The 15,276-nt window shown below is 32.2% G+C and overlaps 1 protein-coding gene across 3 annotated transcripts; it reads right to left on the bottom strand.

Annotated features, from left to right (window-relative positions):
• Positions 1-6,481: 6,481 nt before the first annotated feature.
• Positions 6,482-12,821, bottom strand: LOC119677732 (LIM domain-containing protein C4F6.12-like; the record flags this gene model as incomplete). Of its 3 annotated transcripts, XR_005252287.1 has the most annotated exon segments (5): positions 6,482-7,048; positions 7,108-7,702; positions 9,975-10,095; positions 10,488-10,836; positions 12,485-12,821. XR_005252287.1 is itself a non-coding variant. In XM_038089192.1 (4 exon segments), coding segments are annotated over 4 exon segments (939 nt in total), but the record flags the coding sequence as incomplete, so codon positions are not given.
• Between the last annotated feature and the right edge of the window lie 2,455 nt (positions 12,822-15,276).

Genomic DNA, 15,276 nt, shown 5'->3' on the forward strand with positions numbered 1-15,276 from the left:
TTCGGCTTCAGAGCTAAACAGAATACAATTGAACAAGTGCATCGTATTGTATCATTTATTAGAAACTCATTTGAAAATAAACAATACTGCACTTCTATATTTATAGATGTAGCCCAAGTGATAAAGTATTGCACGAAGGCTTAATACATAAAAGTACAAAACTCATGCCAGCTAACACTGTAACGACCACTTTTCAGTCGTTTTGTTTGCAGAGGTAGCAAAGCGGCTGTCCAGGTTCGTTGCAATAAAATTAATATTTGTGGGGATTGTATTTCCTTCAATAAAGGAAAGCGTGGTTTTATAATATAATTCAATAACTACTTTATTTACTTCAAAACAAAAAAAATAGATATATATCAAACAATATACATTTGTACATAAATTGCTGTATAAAAATAAATTCATAATTCCAAAGAAAATGTGTTGCTAATAGTAAGCATATGCTATAATTTGCGCGGGTAGTTATGTCATCATGGTGAACTAATGTCACCTGAGTATACAATAGTGAACTATGAAATCCTTGTTGAAACGATGACGATGCTTCTGCGGTTGACGTTGAGAAGGCTCCTGACAGGACCGCGTTCTCTCCTGGGTTACTTCCCTCCTTTCAGATGCTCTGTGTCAAGGAAAATTTACACTTTGGCTGAATAAGCCAGGTTATTAGTAACAATTTAGTAATAAATGATCGAATGGACCAGTAGACTAAATGAGCCTGAGTTGTCCTAGTTTGATCGAATGGACCAGTTAGACTCAACGAGCCTGTAAGCTTAATTGATTGAATGGACCAGTAGACTGAATGAGCCTGAATTATCCTAGTTTGATCGAATGGACCAGTTAGACTGAATGAGCCTGTAAGCTAAATTTGATTGAATAGACCAGTAAACTGAATGAGCCTGAATTATCCTAGTTTTGATCGAATGCACCAGTTAGACTGAATAAGCCTGTAAGCTAAATTTGATGAATGGACCAGTAGACTGAATGAGCCTGAGCTGAACTTGTTTACCGTCTGAATTCACAGAGCCAAGTCCCAGAGCGAAGTGCGCGTTCTTATATACTCATTCGACCGAAGCTTTTCGGTGTAACGTACCGGTAAATTTGCCGTTGTGAATTATGTTTCTTGTTCGTATGCAAATTTCTGTGTTTTTTGTGTTAAATTTTGTGCTTTCGTGAATTTTTGTGTACTTTGTGTTATTCGCATACTTTTGTGTATTTTTGCGTACTTTATGTTATTCGCATGCTTTTGTTTTCGCCGCGTTTTACGTTTTGTTTATTCAGTGTCGTTAGAAAAAAACGTCTAAAAAACATACTTGTTTTTATTATGTCCATTCTATTGTCAGAAAGTACATTAAGACTGAAAAGTTTTCGGAAATTCTCATTTAAAATTCGCGCGCTGTATATTTTTCGATATTTTAAGTTTATGTAGTTTGGCAGCACTGTCCTTAATTACTATGCCAAAAATGAGCTCGATCTGTCAGACAGTTCGTTTACGGCAGCTGTTGAAACCAGTTCACCTCAGTAGTGCGTTGCGAAATGTCTTCGACGGTCGTACGACCGTCCTGGAAGGCTTTGTACCACTCATAAACTTGAGTTTTCGATAAAACTGATTCCCCATAAGCCTTTTGTAGCATTCGCAACGATTCTGCACACGAAATTTCGTTCGAAACACAAAATTTGATGCAAACTCTTTGTTCAATATTTTTTTCCATTGTTTTTTTCGCAACGCCCTACTGAGGTGAACTGGTTTCAACAGCTGCCGTAAACGAACTGTCTGACAGATCGCGCTCATTTTTGGCATAGTAATTAAGGACAGTGCTGCCAAACTACATAAACTTAAAATATCGAAAAATATACAGCGCGCGAATTTTAAATGAGAATTTCCGAAAACTTTTCGGTCTTAATGTATATTTGTGGGTGCACTATCTTTGTTTATTTTATTTATTTTAGCACCTCTTAAGTTGACTTTTTGAGAACTGAGTTTTTGTTTAACATAACATTGATATAACGTTCCATGCCTGTTTGAATTTTGTCGAGTAGGCACTCGACAATGAGAAAATACATTTTGTATTCTACAAAGTCATTGCAAAGTTAATTGCCAATTCCATTGCCAGGAAAGCAATGTCATCTGCGGATAAGGCAGTAATATATTAGCTATTAGGTGGCAAGTCGGGCGTGTAAAATAAGTAGAAAATGAAGCAGAAAACACTATCTTGTGATACACAAGCAAATATTCTTCTGACCCAAAAAAAAAATGATCTTCGAGATAAGAAAATTTATTACAGTCTTGTTTTAGTAACACAACTATTATATCCTGTGTACATTCTATATACGATAACTTGTCGAATGTTTGGGAGGCATACAAAAATATGGCTGACAATACTTTTTTCATCTGTTTCCATAGCAAGTCAATTATGATTACCACTCTGTGTATTTGGTCTATTGCGTAGTGGCTTTTGCAAAGTCCAAATTAGTGGAAAGGTATTTTATTTTCTATAATTTGTAACAAGCAAAATTTCAGTAGCTTCACATAAACTTTGGGTAGCGTTGGAAGTAAAGATATTGATCCACATGATAATACATTATTTGGCGGTTTGTAAGATTTGGTAATCATTATAATAAAAGCTATATTCCAATTTGTACACACTAATGACCAGTAAGAATTGCTGTAAGCATTGCAGTGTTCAAGCGGTTTCTTTTGATGAATTTCGAGAATTTATTTTTATTATAGTTGGGCCATGTTAACCTGGAAGTCCCACATGACCTAAGTGTTTTCTATTTATTATTGGAAAGCTTTAGAAAGTTGAGGAAGGAACTCCTAGAGACCATTTCTAGGGTAATGTAAACAAATACCGCCAATGACACATCCAGGGACGCACCAGAGCGGGCTAAACTGTCAGCTTTCTCGTTCCTTACAATGTTCCTATGTCCAGGAATATCAGCCAACCGATTTAGCTCGTCGATTGCTCCTCTACATTCCTTTACTATATTTCATTTTGTTATGAAAGATTCAAGGGCTTTAGTTGCCTGGCTATCAATGAAAATGGCAACACTACATCTGTCCTCGTTGTGACTTGCAATTTGCCGACATGCTTCTCTAATTGCTAGAATTTCAGTCTTGAAAACCGTAGCTTCATTAGGTAACCTAAGACAGTTATTTATGTTTTCGGATGGTACGAAGATTCCTGCTCCTGCCCCACAGTTCATTTTCGAGCCAACTGTATATATTGAGATATTGCAGTTTGTTTCGATATTTTCCCTTTTTCATTCATTTCTTGAACGGAATATTGTCTGAAAATTCCTTCTTAAGTTTAGGCACGGATTTGGATAATCTGATGTCATAGACAGTTTGGAATTGTACCTAGAATCGGACTATATCCATATGTTCGTTTCGACCAGACGCTTATTGCTTTCAGTCTAACAGCGCTATTGCAAACCATATTTTTGTTGTGGATATCGTTAGGTAGCACGTATAGCATCACGTTTAGGGCATAACACATGCCATCCTCTGAATTCTGTTGAGTTTATCGATAATATAGCTCTAATTTAGACCCGGACACCAAACGACAGTACAATACGTTAGAATTGGAAGTACAGTTCCGTATACATCCAGTGGGCAATATTGGGACGAATTCCCCATTTTTTGACAAACATCATTTTGCATGAGTAAAAAGCTACACAAGCCTTCTTGATTTATGATCGACATTGTGTTTCCAGTTTAGCTTACTATCCAACATAATTCCTAGATATTTGACTTTTCCGATAGTTTTAACTGTTTCTCGTTTAGTGAAGGCCACCTGAAAGCCGGTATTTTGGTTTTATTATGTTAGGGAACATACCCGACACTAGAATAACCACGTTAACCGCATACGCTACTGGTTTCACACCTATCTTATCCAGTATATTGAGAATATTATCCAAGACTAGCAGTCACAGTAGCGATGACAACCACTCCTTGTGGTGTACCTCTACTGACGTGTTTGATTTGGGTTGTACTGCCTGACTTTGACTTTCTTGTTTTTAGCATAGTAACTGTCCAATTTTTTATCTCTTCCTCTAAACCTATCCTGAAAAGCGATTCATGGATAGCTTTATTGGTTACATTGTTGAAAGCCCCCTCAGTAACTAAAAAGGTTGGCAGCGAGTATTGTTTAAGATGAATCGATTTTTCTACAGTACGAATGACGTCATGTAGAGTTGTTTCTATAGATCTACCCTTGAGATAAGCGTGTTGGGATTTTGAGATTGGAAAACGTTCCAACATTTGTATTAGGTAGAGATCTACAGCAACAGCCCCAGCAACAAAGGAAAAGTCCACTGGTAGAGCAATATCACCACTAGGTATTGTATCTCTAGTTAAAAAAAATTTAGGAAAAAGTGTCGAAATAAGCAAAACAAATTTGTGGACTTTTAGCTTTTATTGTATTAACACTTTTAGTTTTATTTTAGGCTCATTGTACATTAAACCACATTATGATATAAATATTGCCTTAGAATTGCTTCAACCATTAATTGATGAATTATTTAAAAAATATGCAGGGATCTCCTTAATAATAGGTGGTGACTTCAACGCTAGAGTGGGTGAAGAGGGTGCTCAAGAATTTTTATCTAGAACTAGATTGATTTTCATGTCTAAAAGAAGCTCTCTCGATTTAGACTTAAATACGCGTGGTAAAATTATATTAGAATTCATAGAAAATAATAACTTCATCTTGCTTAACGGTTGCACAGACGGTGACATCCCAGCAAGTCGCTACAATTCCACTAATAGAAACCCTAGAAGTATAAGCACTTGCTTCTGGCTCAGACCATTTTCCGGTAATCTTACAACTTGAATTCCCTAGAGGCCCTACCAATATAAATTGTACAAATATGACTTCTTGTAAGCAAACCAAATTAAAATGGATATAAATAAGTCTGGTATTTTTACAATGCACATGAACCGCTGTCTTGAATCATTGAACATGAATCATTACTTCTCTTCTCTATCCAACGACCAACAAAATGATCTAATTATAACCTCTATACAAAAATCCGCTAAAGCATCAGAAATGATTATTGCTAAGTCCTCTATGGCGAATTTGAAAGTTTTCGCCATTGTGTGGACGAAATGAAGAGTGAAAAATAACTTTTTAACCATTCTGGCTTTGCACGAAGTTTAAACCGGCTCTAAACCAACTTCCAAAACATTTTCCCGATAATATGGTAAGTCTCAATAATAAGACTTTGACACCAGGCTTGATGAAAATGAATGGAAATCGTCTATCGGCGGTCACAGCTGGCCACCTCATTACTTGAGATGGAAAATTACTTCGGGTGCCCATTCGTAGTATCAAATTTTCGGCAGTGCGTTCAGTTAAGTAAACACGATCATTTTGAGAGTTTGTGAACTGCTTAAGGGAAAAATCTTTTTCATCAGAGAACAGTATGTTTGGAAATTCGCCATGTTAGTGCAAGTGTAACAACTCCTTTGTTCTTTCGAGTCTATCTATTTATTGCATCGGTGTGAGATCTTGTGCCTTTTGGAATTAGTAAGGCTTTACCTTAAGCTCATTTTGGAATATACGTCAGATGCTTCTCTGTGATATTTTCAGTCTTTGGCCAATGGTCCACTTTCCGAACCATTTAAGGTGACGTTACTGTTTTTTTTTCTTTCATTTCATAGCGTTTGGCAACGTTGCCTGTTCTATTATAACGATTTATGGTACGATACACACACATTTTATTCACTTTGAGTATTTGAGCACACGAACAATAGCTGGTTGTGATATTCCAGCCATATATAACGCAATCACACTATTACATTCGAATTCGACTTCGAAAAACGTTAGTTCTATAAAACATATACGCAAACGCTGTGGTACCTTATAAACAATATAAGCAGCTGTCATTCGTATGAATTTGGCATAGTTGGCAATATCAATTTGACTGACATACCTGTGTGTAGTTGGTAACACTTCAATCGCCTAATTCTAAATACTTAATTCATTATTAAACATCACACTTGGTTGGTGACTTGGTATGACGACTTTTGGTATTATACAACATTCACTGTCATCATTCTTTTTAATACACATTAGGTGTATTCTTTTGACATACAATATTATAGGTATATTGTACCTGCAGATAATTTTATAAAAAGTTTTATTATACAAATATAAATAAAATAAATGACACAAAAAATTATTTGTGAGCAGTTTATATTGTATTTGAATTTATATAAAAGTACATAGTTTTTTTAGACTTTATCCATGATAACGGAAAAAATAGTGAAATAAGAATGATACAAAGAGAGCAAATACTTGAAATTTTTGATAGCTCCAGTTCTTCAGAAAGCAATACAAACAAGAGCGTCAATAAATTCATTTATATAATTTTCAAAATTCTAACTTAACTAGGTAATATTAAATGAACAATATTTAATACGATATTATCTTTCTTGTATTTAATTCTTTGCTTTTATTATAATGATTATGTTTTATATATAAGCATGTACTGCATTCTTTAATGAACATAAAATAGAAATTATAAATTCCTTAATAAATAATTAACAAATGACTGCTTCACAATTACTAACCTGTCAGTCATCTTCACAAATTTTATTAAAAAAATTCGTTTTTCAATATATTTCAATTTACTCATTAATTTTCCATTTTCTTCCAAAAATCATTCACAATAGATCAGTTCTCAGATTTGGCACCCTTGTAATGCGAGTGGCTTATTCGTTAAGCAGTTTCAGAAAAGTGGACAAATTTTGTTTTTGCTTTGCATGTTAATTTTTAAGTGACACATGTTCTATTGGAGCATTTATGTGAAAAGAATACACCTCTTATTATAAAGTAATCGCTGAAGTGCCAACAGCAGAAAATATTCCACTTTTTTTTTAAATTTATTTGAAATTATATATTTTTTAATTATAAATTACAATTTTTTTCAACAAAAAAAAAAAAAGATAAATAAGATGAATGAAATTGTGGACATTTACTATGCTGTCACATTAAGCTAGTATAAGGTTTTTTGACTTTAATCAGGCAACCACGAAACCAGGAAGAAGCTGTTGGATTGTGATGCTGATATAATTTAGTTTAGTATTATAGCAATATATAGCTATACCTTCTGTAAATATTAGAATTCCAAGATAGTTGTGGATTATTTATTTGGATGTATATATTTTTCGTTTGGGTATTTATATTATATGTTTGGATTGCTTAGCCGTTTAGATTTAACACTTCACGGAACTTTTTACATGAAGTTCCAAGAATTTTGACAAATTCAACTCTATTGAAAAATTTCAACTCAATTCTATTGAGAACGTTGTTGTTGCATTTGTTAGTGGTGGCCTTATGTAGTTTGTTGTTACTTTTCTTATAATAAAGCATTAATAATAATTCGCTATAGCATTTGTTTTGGTTGCAGTGGTACCATAAACTGATCATTTGACACGATTAACAATATAGCAATAAATTCTTCTCACCCGTATTTAGTATTTGTAGAAAAATTATTTTCAAATACTCATCATAAACATATTTATTTAATATTTTAAAAATTTTATAAAATGAGTTTTTAATAAATATGTTTATAATTCAGTGGTCATTCTATTTGTCAACATTTGCACTCGCTTCGCATTACAGCTTTTACAAAGTATATGATCATCCAATGGATAACAACCGCGTCCTTCAGCTTCCGATGAAAGTAGTAAGCCACAGTCCTTGAAAGTATAATTAAAAATAATAAAGTATTAGATAAATAAATTAATAAGTAACTCGTTATTTATATAATACAAAAAAATACCATTCAGTATTAAAGAGAGTTAGAAAAAATAAAGTTAGAGTTTATGGTATAAATTTATTATATTATTACATGTACCTCACATGTGCTAAAAACTTGGTAAAACTAAAGATATAAAAGAGGAAAATAATGTTAATATTAAAAAAACTAAAGCTAAGCGGACGGTATTATTAATACAATTAAATTAAATTAAAGAACGATGGGTGTTAAATTTATTTTGCATCGCTAAATGTGCAAATCAATATGTTATACTATCAGTATTAAAAAAAAACAATGTATAGAGTGCTTATTTAAGTAAGGATGTTAAAATTGGAATAACACTAACACAAATGATGTTTCATATGATTATTATTTAAGGTTTTGTTAAGCATATGGCCGATTAGGAAAAGTCCAAAAAATACGAGTAAGACTTCCAATTATCCAAAACTTTTGATCTCAAGATGCATAAATTCATATGCATGTCTCCCGCACAGGCTTTCCATTGATTTGATTGATTCCGTGTTTTAGGGTCTTATCTAGAAATTTCTTCTCACTACTGCTTGTGTCAGCAGTACTTCTCAAAAATTGTGTTTGCAGACACAACCAAAACTTTGCGTCTTTCCTATAAACGATACGTCTTGAAAAGTGAGCGTCGAGGACGTCGAGGAATTAATTATTACTTTATTTACTTTACTTTGGTAATCCTAATTTTAATTTGTATAAATTAGTTCTTCTTTCTTATGGCAACTTCTTCGGAATCCACTTGTCGGAATATGTCAGTAGAAAGGCACAGTAACCTTTTAGTAATCCATTAAAAACAGAAACTGCAGATTTGCTTAATTCCAAAAGGATTTTCTATTTATTCCCATTTTATTTAGGTCATGAGGTTTTAGCAATATTACAATTTTCGCGATTAGTGTACGAGTCATTTGCCACTATGACGGTGGTTTCTTGTATACGCCTAAACATTTTAAATATAGAGGTTTGTATCGGTGATTTGATCTCATTTCAGAACCTCTTCTGGTCAGTTCGCTTGCTATTTCATTCCCTTCACTATTCCTACATGCGGAAATCCAGCAAAGAAAGACTTTAAGATGTTTGATCATCACCAGTAAAAAAATTAATCACAATCTTTGATTTCACCTTCTTAGATTCGATTGTTCTTATAGCTGCCCAACTGTCAAGAAAGACAGTGATATTCAATGGACCAAATGTTCCAGCTTTTATATGCCTGGCTACTACTTTGATTCTGAAGTCTCAGTTTTGCGTAGTCTTAGAAGACTTTTACTGGTACAGACTTGTATAAACACACATAGCGAGAAAATACAAAATAATATATTCAGACCTTCATGAGTCGTCAAAATAGTTTACTTCCAAGACAGATTTATAAACATTCCATCTAGCTTGGCGAACTTAAGTATTTTGGTTCCCTGTGCTACGAGCTACATGTGAACAGAAGAAACATTAATTTCTTTTAAACCTGAAGGATCTTTAAAACCTCCTTTACCATCAAGAGTCAAAAATAGGGCGACAACACTCATCCCTGTTGTGTGTCTCTTTTAAATCTTTTGATTACAGAGCTCGTTTCTATAGTAGTGTTGATGACTCCGCCTTTATTCTGTTAATCCATGATATTTCGAACCCATTTTCACTAAAGCATCCTTTGGATCACTTTCGTATTCGTGTTGTTCGAAGGTTTTCCGATATCTGGCAAATCTACAAGTGAATTCTTTGTGGTCCACTGACTTTTCAGTGGTCCAGACTATTTCGCAAAGAGCGCTTTCTACAGCCATTCTGTAATGCGACGTCAATTAAGTCAGTGCAGCCCGGAAAGTATGTCATCATCAAAACAATTTGATACTCTTGACTTAAGTCTATCATGCATTTTAATACTCTTTGAAGTTTGTATTTAGAGTTTTAATGTTGTTTTTATACAATAAAACCAACTTCACTTCACTGTTCCGTTTTTGCAGGAAATCATCGCTATGACCTGTCATCCGCTCGATGAGTCTTAGTTTAGATGCCTGATCCGATCAGACGTATGGGATGCCGAGATCGAGGAACTACCTTAAGCTGAGCTCCCTGGGATAGTCCGCCCAAGCTGTTGACCGCGCGAATTATCAATTTGAACATTATAATTAATAACAATATTATATAAAATTATATAAATTTACAGACACCGCAAAAATAAAAATTGGTTTGTAAGTACTTACTTCACATTTATAACATTCAAAGTGAAAACTGCGATCCAAAGCAACAACACGTACTGTTTCTTCTTCGCCTGGCTCTGGCATAATAGGCTTCTTACAAACACAACAACGTGGTGCAAATTTTCTAAATTTAAAAATAAAATTGCTTTTTTGTAAAATAGATTAAATGAATTACGATTTGAGGCAAATTATTTGGCATCGTTGCATTTGCAAATAAGTGCTGCACACTTTTACTTTACAAAAACAAAGTACACAGATGTGTAATTAACACACTTGCATACTCCGACTATTTAAAATTTTTTTACCGTAAATATGCAAATGCATATGCTATTCAATATGACGTTACTACTTGCTTGCAGCACCATAATTTATTTACATTCTGTTTTTGCTTTTTTTTCATTAAATAGTATTGCAAACATAACCTAAAAAATTGATTACAGCATAATAACATAATTGCATAGTTCTGCAAAGATATTTGCACCAAATCGTGAATACGGCTCATATATTATATAATACCTGTGGAAATCTTCAATGCAGTAGTTTTGATTGGTAGCATCTACAGTAAACGGAACACCATCTAAGCTATTACCACACACTATACATGTAAAACATTGTGGATGGTATGGCTTCCCAGTTGCACGCAATATACGTTCTAATATTGGTTTCATACAAACTGAACACTTTTCTAATGTTTGTAAATAATCATATTCGCAATATGGCTTAAAATCCAAAACATAAAATGGTTTTCCCTGTAAATTTGCTTGACACTGAGTGCAAGTAAAGCAGGATATGTGATAAATTTGATCCATAGCTGTGCATCCTGAATTTTCACCCAAAACGCGTTCGTTGCACTTAAAGCATAATCCTAAAAAAAGACATATACATTAATTTAAATGTTTGAAATCACCAAATTTTATAACTTGTATTATAATCACTCTTATAACTATAGCAAAAAATTTATTAGGACACTACCCATGTAGTGGACCAGCAACAACAAAATACATTCTAAAACTTGTTGTTGTTGTTCAGTGATACTTTCAAATGAAATGAACTGACAAAGGAGGTTTACGTTACGTAAATGAGATCGAACTTAATCTATAAAAAGTTAGAGTTGCTTCGTTTGGGCGAAAGTAGTGGGTTGCCGAATTTGGTTTTTTCTTATGAGTCACCATTCGTAATTGAGCACAACATAAACAAGAAAGATGATTGAGTCTACTTGTAGAGAGATCAGTTGAAAATTTAAACATACTTATTGCCACCAGGAAGCAGGCGCTATCGATGGTGATAGTGTGGGCCGTCGTAACGGCCGATGGTCACTTTCCGCTCGTGGTCATCGACTATGGGATAAAAATAAATGCCCAAATCTATTGGAAAATTATTTTAGAGGAAGCACTAAACCCTGGGAAGATGTGCATTTCGGTTGCAGGTGTTGGACATTCCAACAGGACTCAGCACCATCGCACCAAGCATGCGTTAACCAAGAATAGCTGAAAAACAACGTTCCGTGCTTTATTCCATTAACACAGCATGTTCACCTGATAGGAACCCTTTAGATTTATCGGGGTGGGGTATTTCAACAAGTAAGGTTGGCTCTAAAATGTACCATTATGTCGATCGTCTGAAGCTAAACCAAAAATGAGGTGGTCATATTGCAACAAAATAAATTAACTTAAAAATTTTACTTTTTGCATATTTTTATTATCCTTCATTAAAAATGCAAAGCATAGCAAATGCAGTTAAGCAAATTTAGAAGTTGTAAAGTAGTCAATTGCCCCACAAAACTTCTTTGTTGAGGCGAGTATAAATCATTACAAGTGCTGTTAACTGTATATATAAATGATGTGGGTTCAAATATACGAAAAAGAGAGTCAGAATGTGAATAGTGAAATATAACTAATAATTCGAGTACGACTCGAGTATTGAGAACTCATTGCAGTTCTCTGATTTGCATTACTTTATAAAAAAAGGATTCATATTAAATTTGAGGTCAATTATGACGAAAGTAAGAAACTATTTTCGTAAGAAATAATTTTCTTGCTAGAAACTATTTTCTAATTAGAAAATTTTTGAATAGTATTTTATTCATAAATTTATAAATTTAATTTTTTTTTAAATCATAAAATTTTTGCTGACCTTTCTCTGTTAAATTTTAAGATAACAGTTAATATTAATTAATTTGTTGTAAAGGTTCAATAAAAAATGCACTTGCCGTGTTACATTAGACTTAAACCAGCTGTAGAACTAATTAATTATAGTTTTTTAATTGTTGGATTAAAAATTATATAATAAAAGAATAACATTTTATAATTCATTTCGTCGATATGGAAACCCAATCAATAGTGTACAATGAAATTTATATTGTCACTAAGCGATGGTATATTTCTAAAATTTATATTCAAGCACAAAAAAAAAACAAAAAACAAAAAAACAAAAAAAAAATCATAGTTCTTAGGGTTCAGACTTTTTTCTATTTTAAATTTATAAATATACAAATAATAATATAAATACATTACCATTACCATAACTATCAATGTTACTAGATGAGTCCACGTTATGTACGAGGAATCCGGTTAAGTCTTCTACTTCACTTTCCTTTTCATTTTCAAGTAAACCTTCACCAAGCTTACTAATAGTATTACAATATTGTATAGTATTTTCTTTGCTTAAATTGAAATTATTATGACTGCTGCTAGTTTCTAATAAGGTCAAACCGCCAATAGCTGTATGAGCGTCCTGTAGCTGATCATGATTAACATACGGTCCATATAACATATAATTTGAACGTGTTGAAAGCTGACTTGATGGTCGTGGATGTATTGGTTCATATATGGATTCATATGTTGAAGAAGTCTAAAGTATAAACAATAGCAGGTGTTACATAAGTAATTATAAATTTAAAATTAATATTTTAATAATTTCTTTTTTTAAACAAAGGTTTTTTATTGACATATATAAAGATAAGCTTGAAATTTAGTTTTTATTTTTATTTTTATATATTCATCTATATAAATATCGCCGACGTTTCGAAGGTCATTTGACTTCTTCCTAAGGGTAGAGTATTATTACAATTGTCCTTGGAAAACATATAAGGGTATTATTTATATTGAAATCATTTTACAAAGTTAGTTCTTGTTTATTATTTAGTTAACGATAAGCAAAAAATATACTATAGAGATTATTAATCAGGATAATATTTATTGTTATAGTAGGATGTAGCTGATGCTGATGTTGCCACTATCTTCCTTTCTATTCATGGTTCTGTCTACGTTTTTTAGTATGTGGAGGTTTTTTAAAGTTATTCTATTGTTATGGTTTTTTTCCCTATCTGTTATTGTCACATTATCTAGATCTGCTCTATGGCTATGGCTAGTCTCTGTAATAAGTTAATTAATACTAAAAATTATTTAGTATGGCCACAACGCACCCCACATATTCAACAACCAAGCCAAATGTGGTATGAGCTGTTGGATCTGGCAACACTAGCTACTCTACTAGCAGATTATTATTGCCATGGTGTTGTAGTGTCATATTAACCATGACCACACACAATACGTTGTGTGCGATATTTAATGTGTCACACCAAATCGAAACACTCAAATATCAAGCATGACCGAAAAACCTAAATTGTCATGTATGAAATAATTTATGAATCAGAAATTTGACTCGTCTATTTTGTCATTCCTTTATGACAAAATATTTGTATGCATATTTAATTGTTCTAATATGCATTTGACAATTTGGATTACGGCATGCTCAGCACATGAATTTGTATTAAGTGTTTCACAGATTATATTGCAAGCGATCGTGCATGCAATATGATTTGCCCTCAATACAGTTGGTTACCAGATGTGTGCCACTGTGAAATATAATATAACTAAAAAAAAACGTATATAAGTTATTTTTGTAAAACATTATATACGTCTAATTTGGGTTAACCAATTAGACGATAGTAATATAAGTATCAACCAATAGAATCATTACATAAGATTCTATTGGAAATTAGTTGTAAGAAACTATGTTAGGTTTAAGAAAGATATTTAAATAAAAGACAGTCTTAACATGACGAGCAAAACGGAAAGTTGTTTTATTTATTAATACAAAAATCTAACGACATTTAATAAAATATAAACTTATTTTTACAGTGTGCACTAGTTACAACGTATAAAGAAAATGCTCTTATATATATTATGTGTATAATAGTTAACAATTAATAATAGGGGTATTCAGTAGTGCTGTTCGTATTCGAATTTACGAAGTATTCGAATTTACGAAGTATTCGAATTTACGAAGTATTCGAATTTACGAAGTATTCGAATTTACGAAGTATTCGAATATTCGAATAGCAAACGAAGTCTTCGAAGTTGGAAAAACATTCGAATTTTTTGTAAATTTTTGTTCTCGAAGTCTTCGAAGTTTAAGTGCAGTGAAAAACTTCAAAGACTTCGTAAGCAAAAGGTAAAGTAAGAGCGCAAAATGCAAACAAACGTGCATCACACAAATTATTTGAGGGATGAAGGCATTTGCTTTATTTGTACGGATTTATGTTTTTTTTGGTATTCTATGCAGAAAATTAAAAACATGTTTTTTGTTTTATTTTATTACATAAAATTTATTTTATTATTAAAAATGTATTATTATATATATTATTATTAAATATTATTTATATTAAATAAAAAATTTACATTTTAAATAACTTATATTTATTTTTTATATTTAAAAAATCATATTTGTGAAAATTTTTAATATAATATAAAATATATACGTAAGAATATGAAAATATTGATATTGATGGATTTTATTAGTAATGGCGTTTTATAAAAATTTTCATTTTCCTTTAAAAAAGAAAATCACAAATTAAAACCTTGAAAATTAGTTATGAAAAAATAAGTTTTACTCATTAATGCATAATTATTTGGCCTGTATGAGCTGTGATGATCACGCAGGTAAGCGCAAATTTATTTTTGCATTATAAAATTTTGATTTTTTGTTGTTGTTGCAGTTATTTTACTGGTTATGGAAAATTTTTAAATCCTTTATTCTAGGAAAAGAAATACATAATATTATAAGGAAGTATCTAAATAACATGTAAATTAGTGCATAAGCAAAATTGTATAAAAGAAATGAATATTTGAATTAATATTTAGTTTTAAGAAATACATAAGGCGAGTTTGTACGTTTTACTCAGAGCACTTTTTTGTTTCCTTATAAATTTATAAAATAAATGTGTTCTACAATGAAAAGCTGGGTTTGGGAATATTTTTCGAAGGCAATGGACAATTTATCCGCAACTTGTAATATTTGTGAT

Source organism: Teleopsis dalmanni, chromosome 2 (assembly GCF_002237135.1).
Source record: "Teleopsis dalmanni isolate 2A chromosome 2, ASM223713v2, whole genome shotgun sequence".
NCBI lineage: Eukaryota > Metazoa > Arthropoda > Insecta > Diptera > Diopsidae > Teleopsis > Teleopsis dalmanni.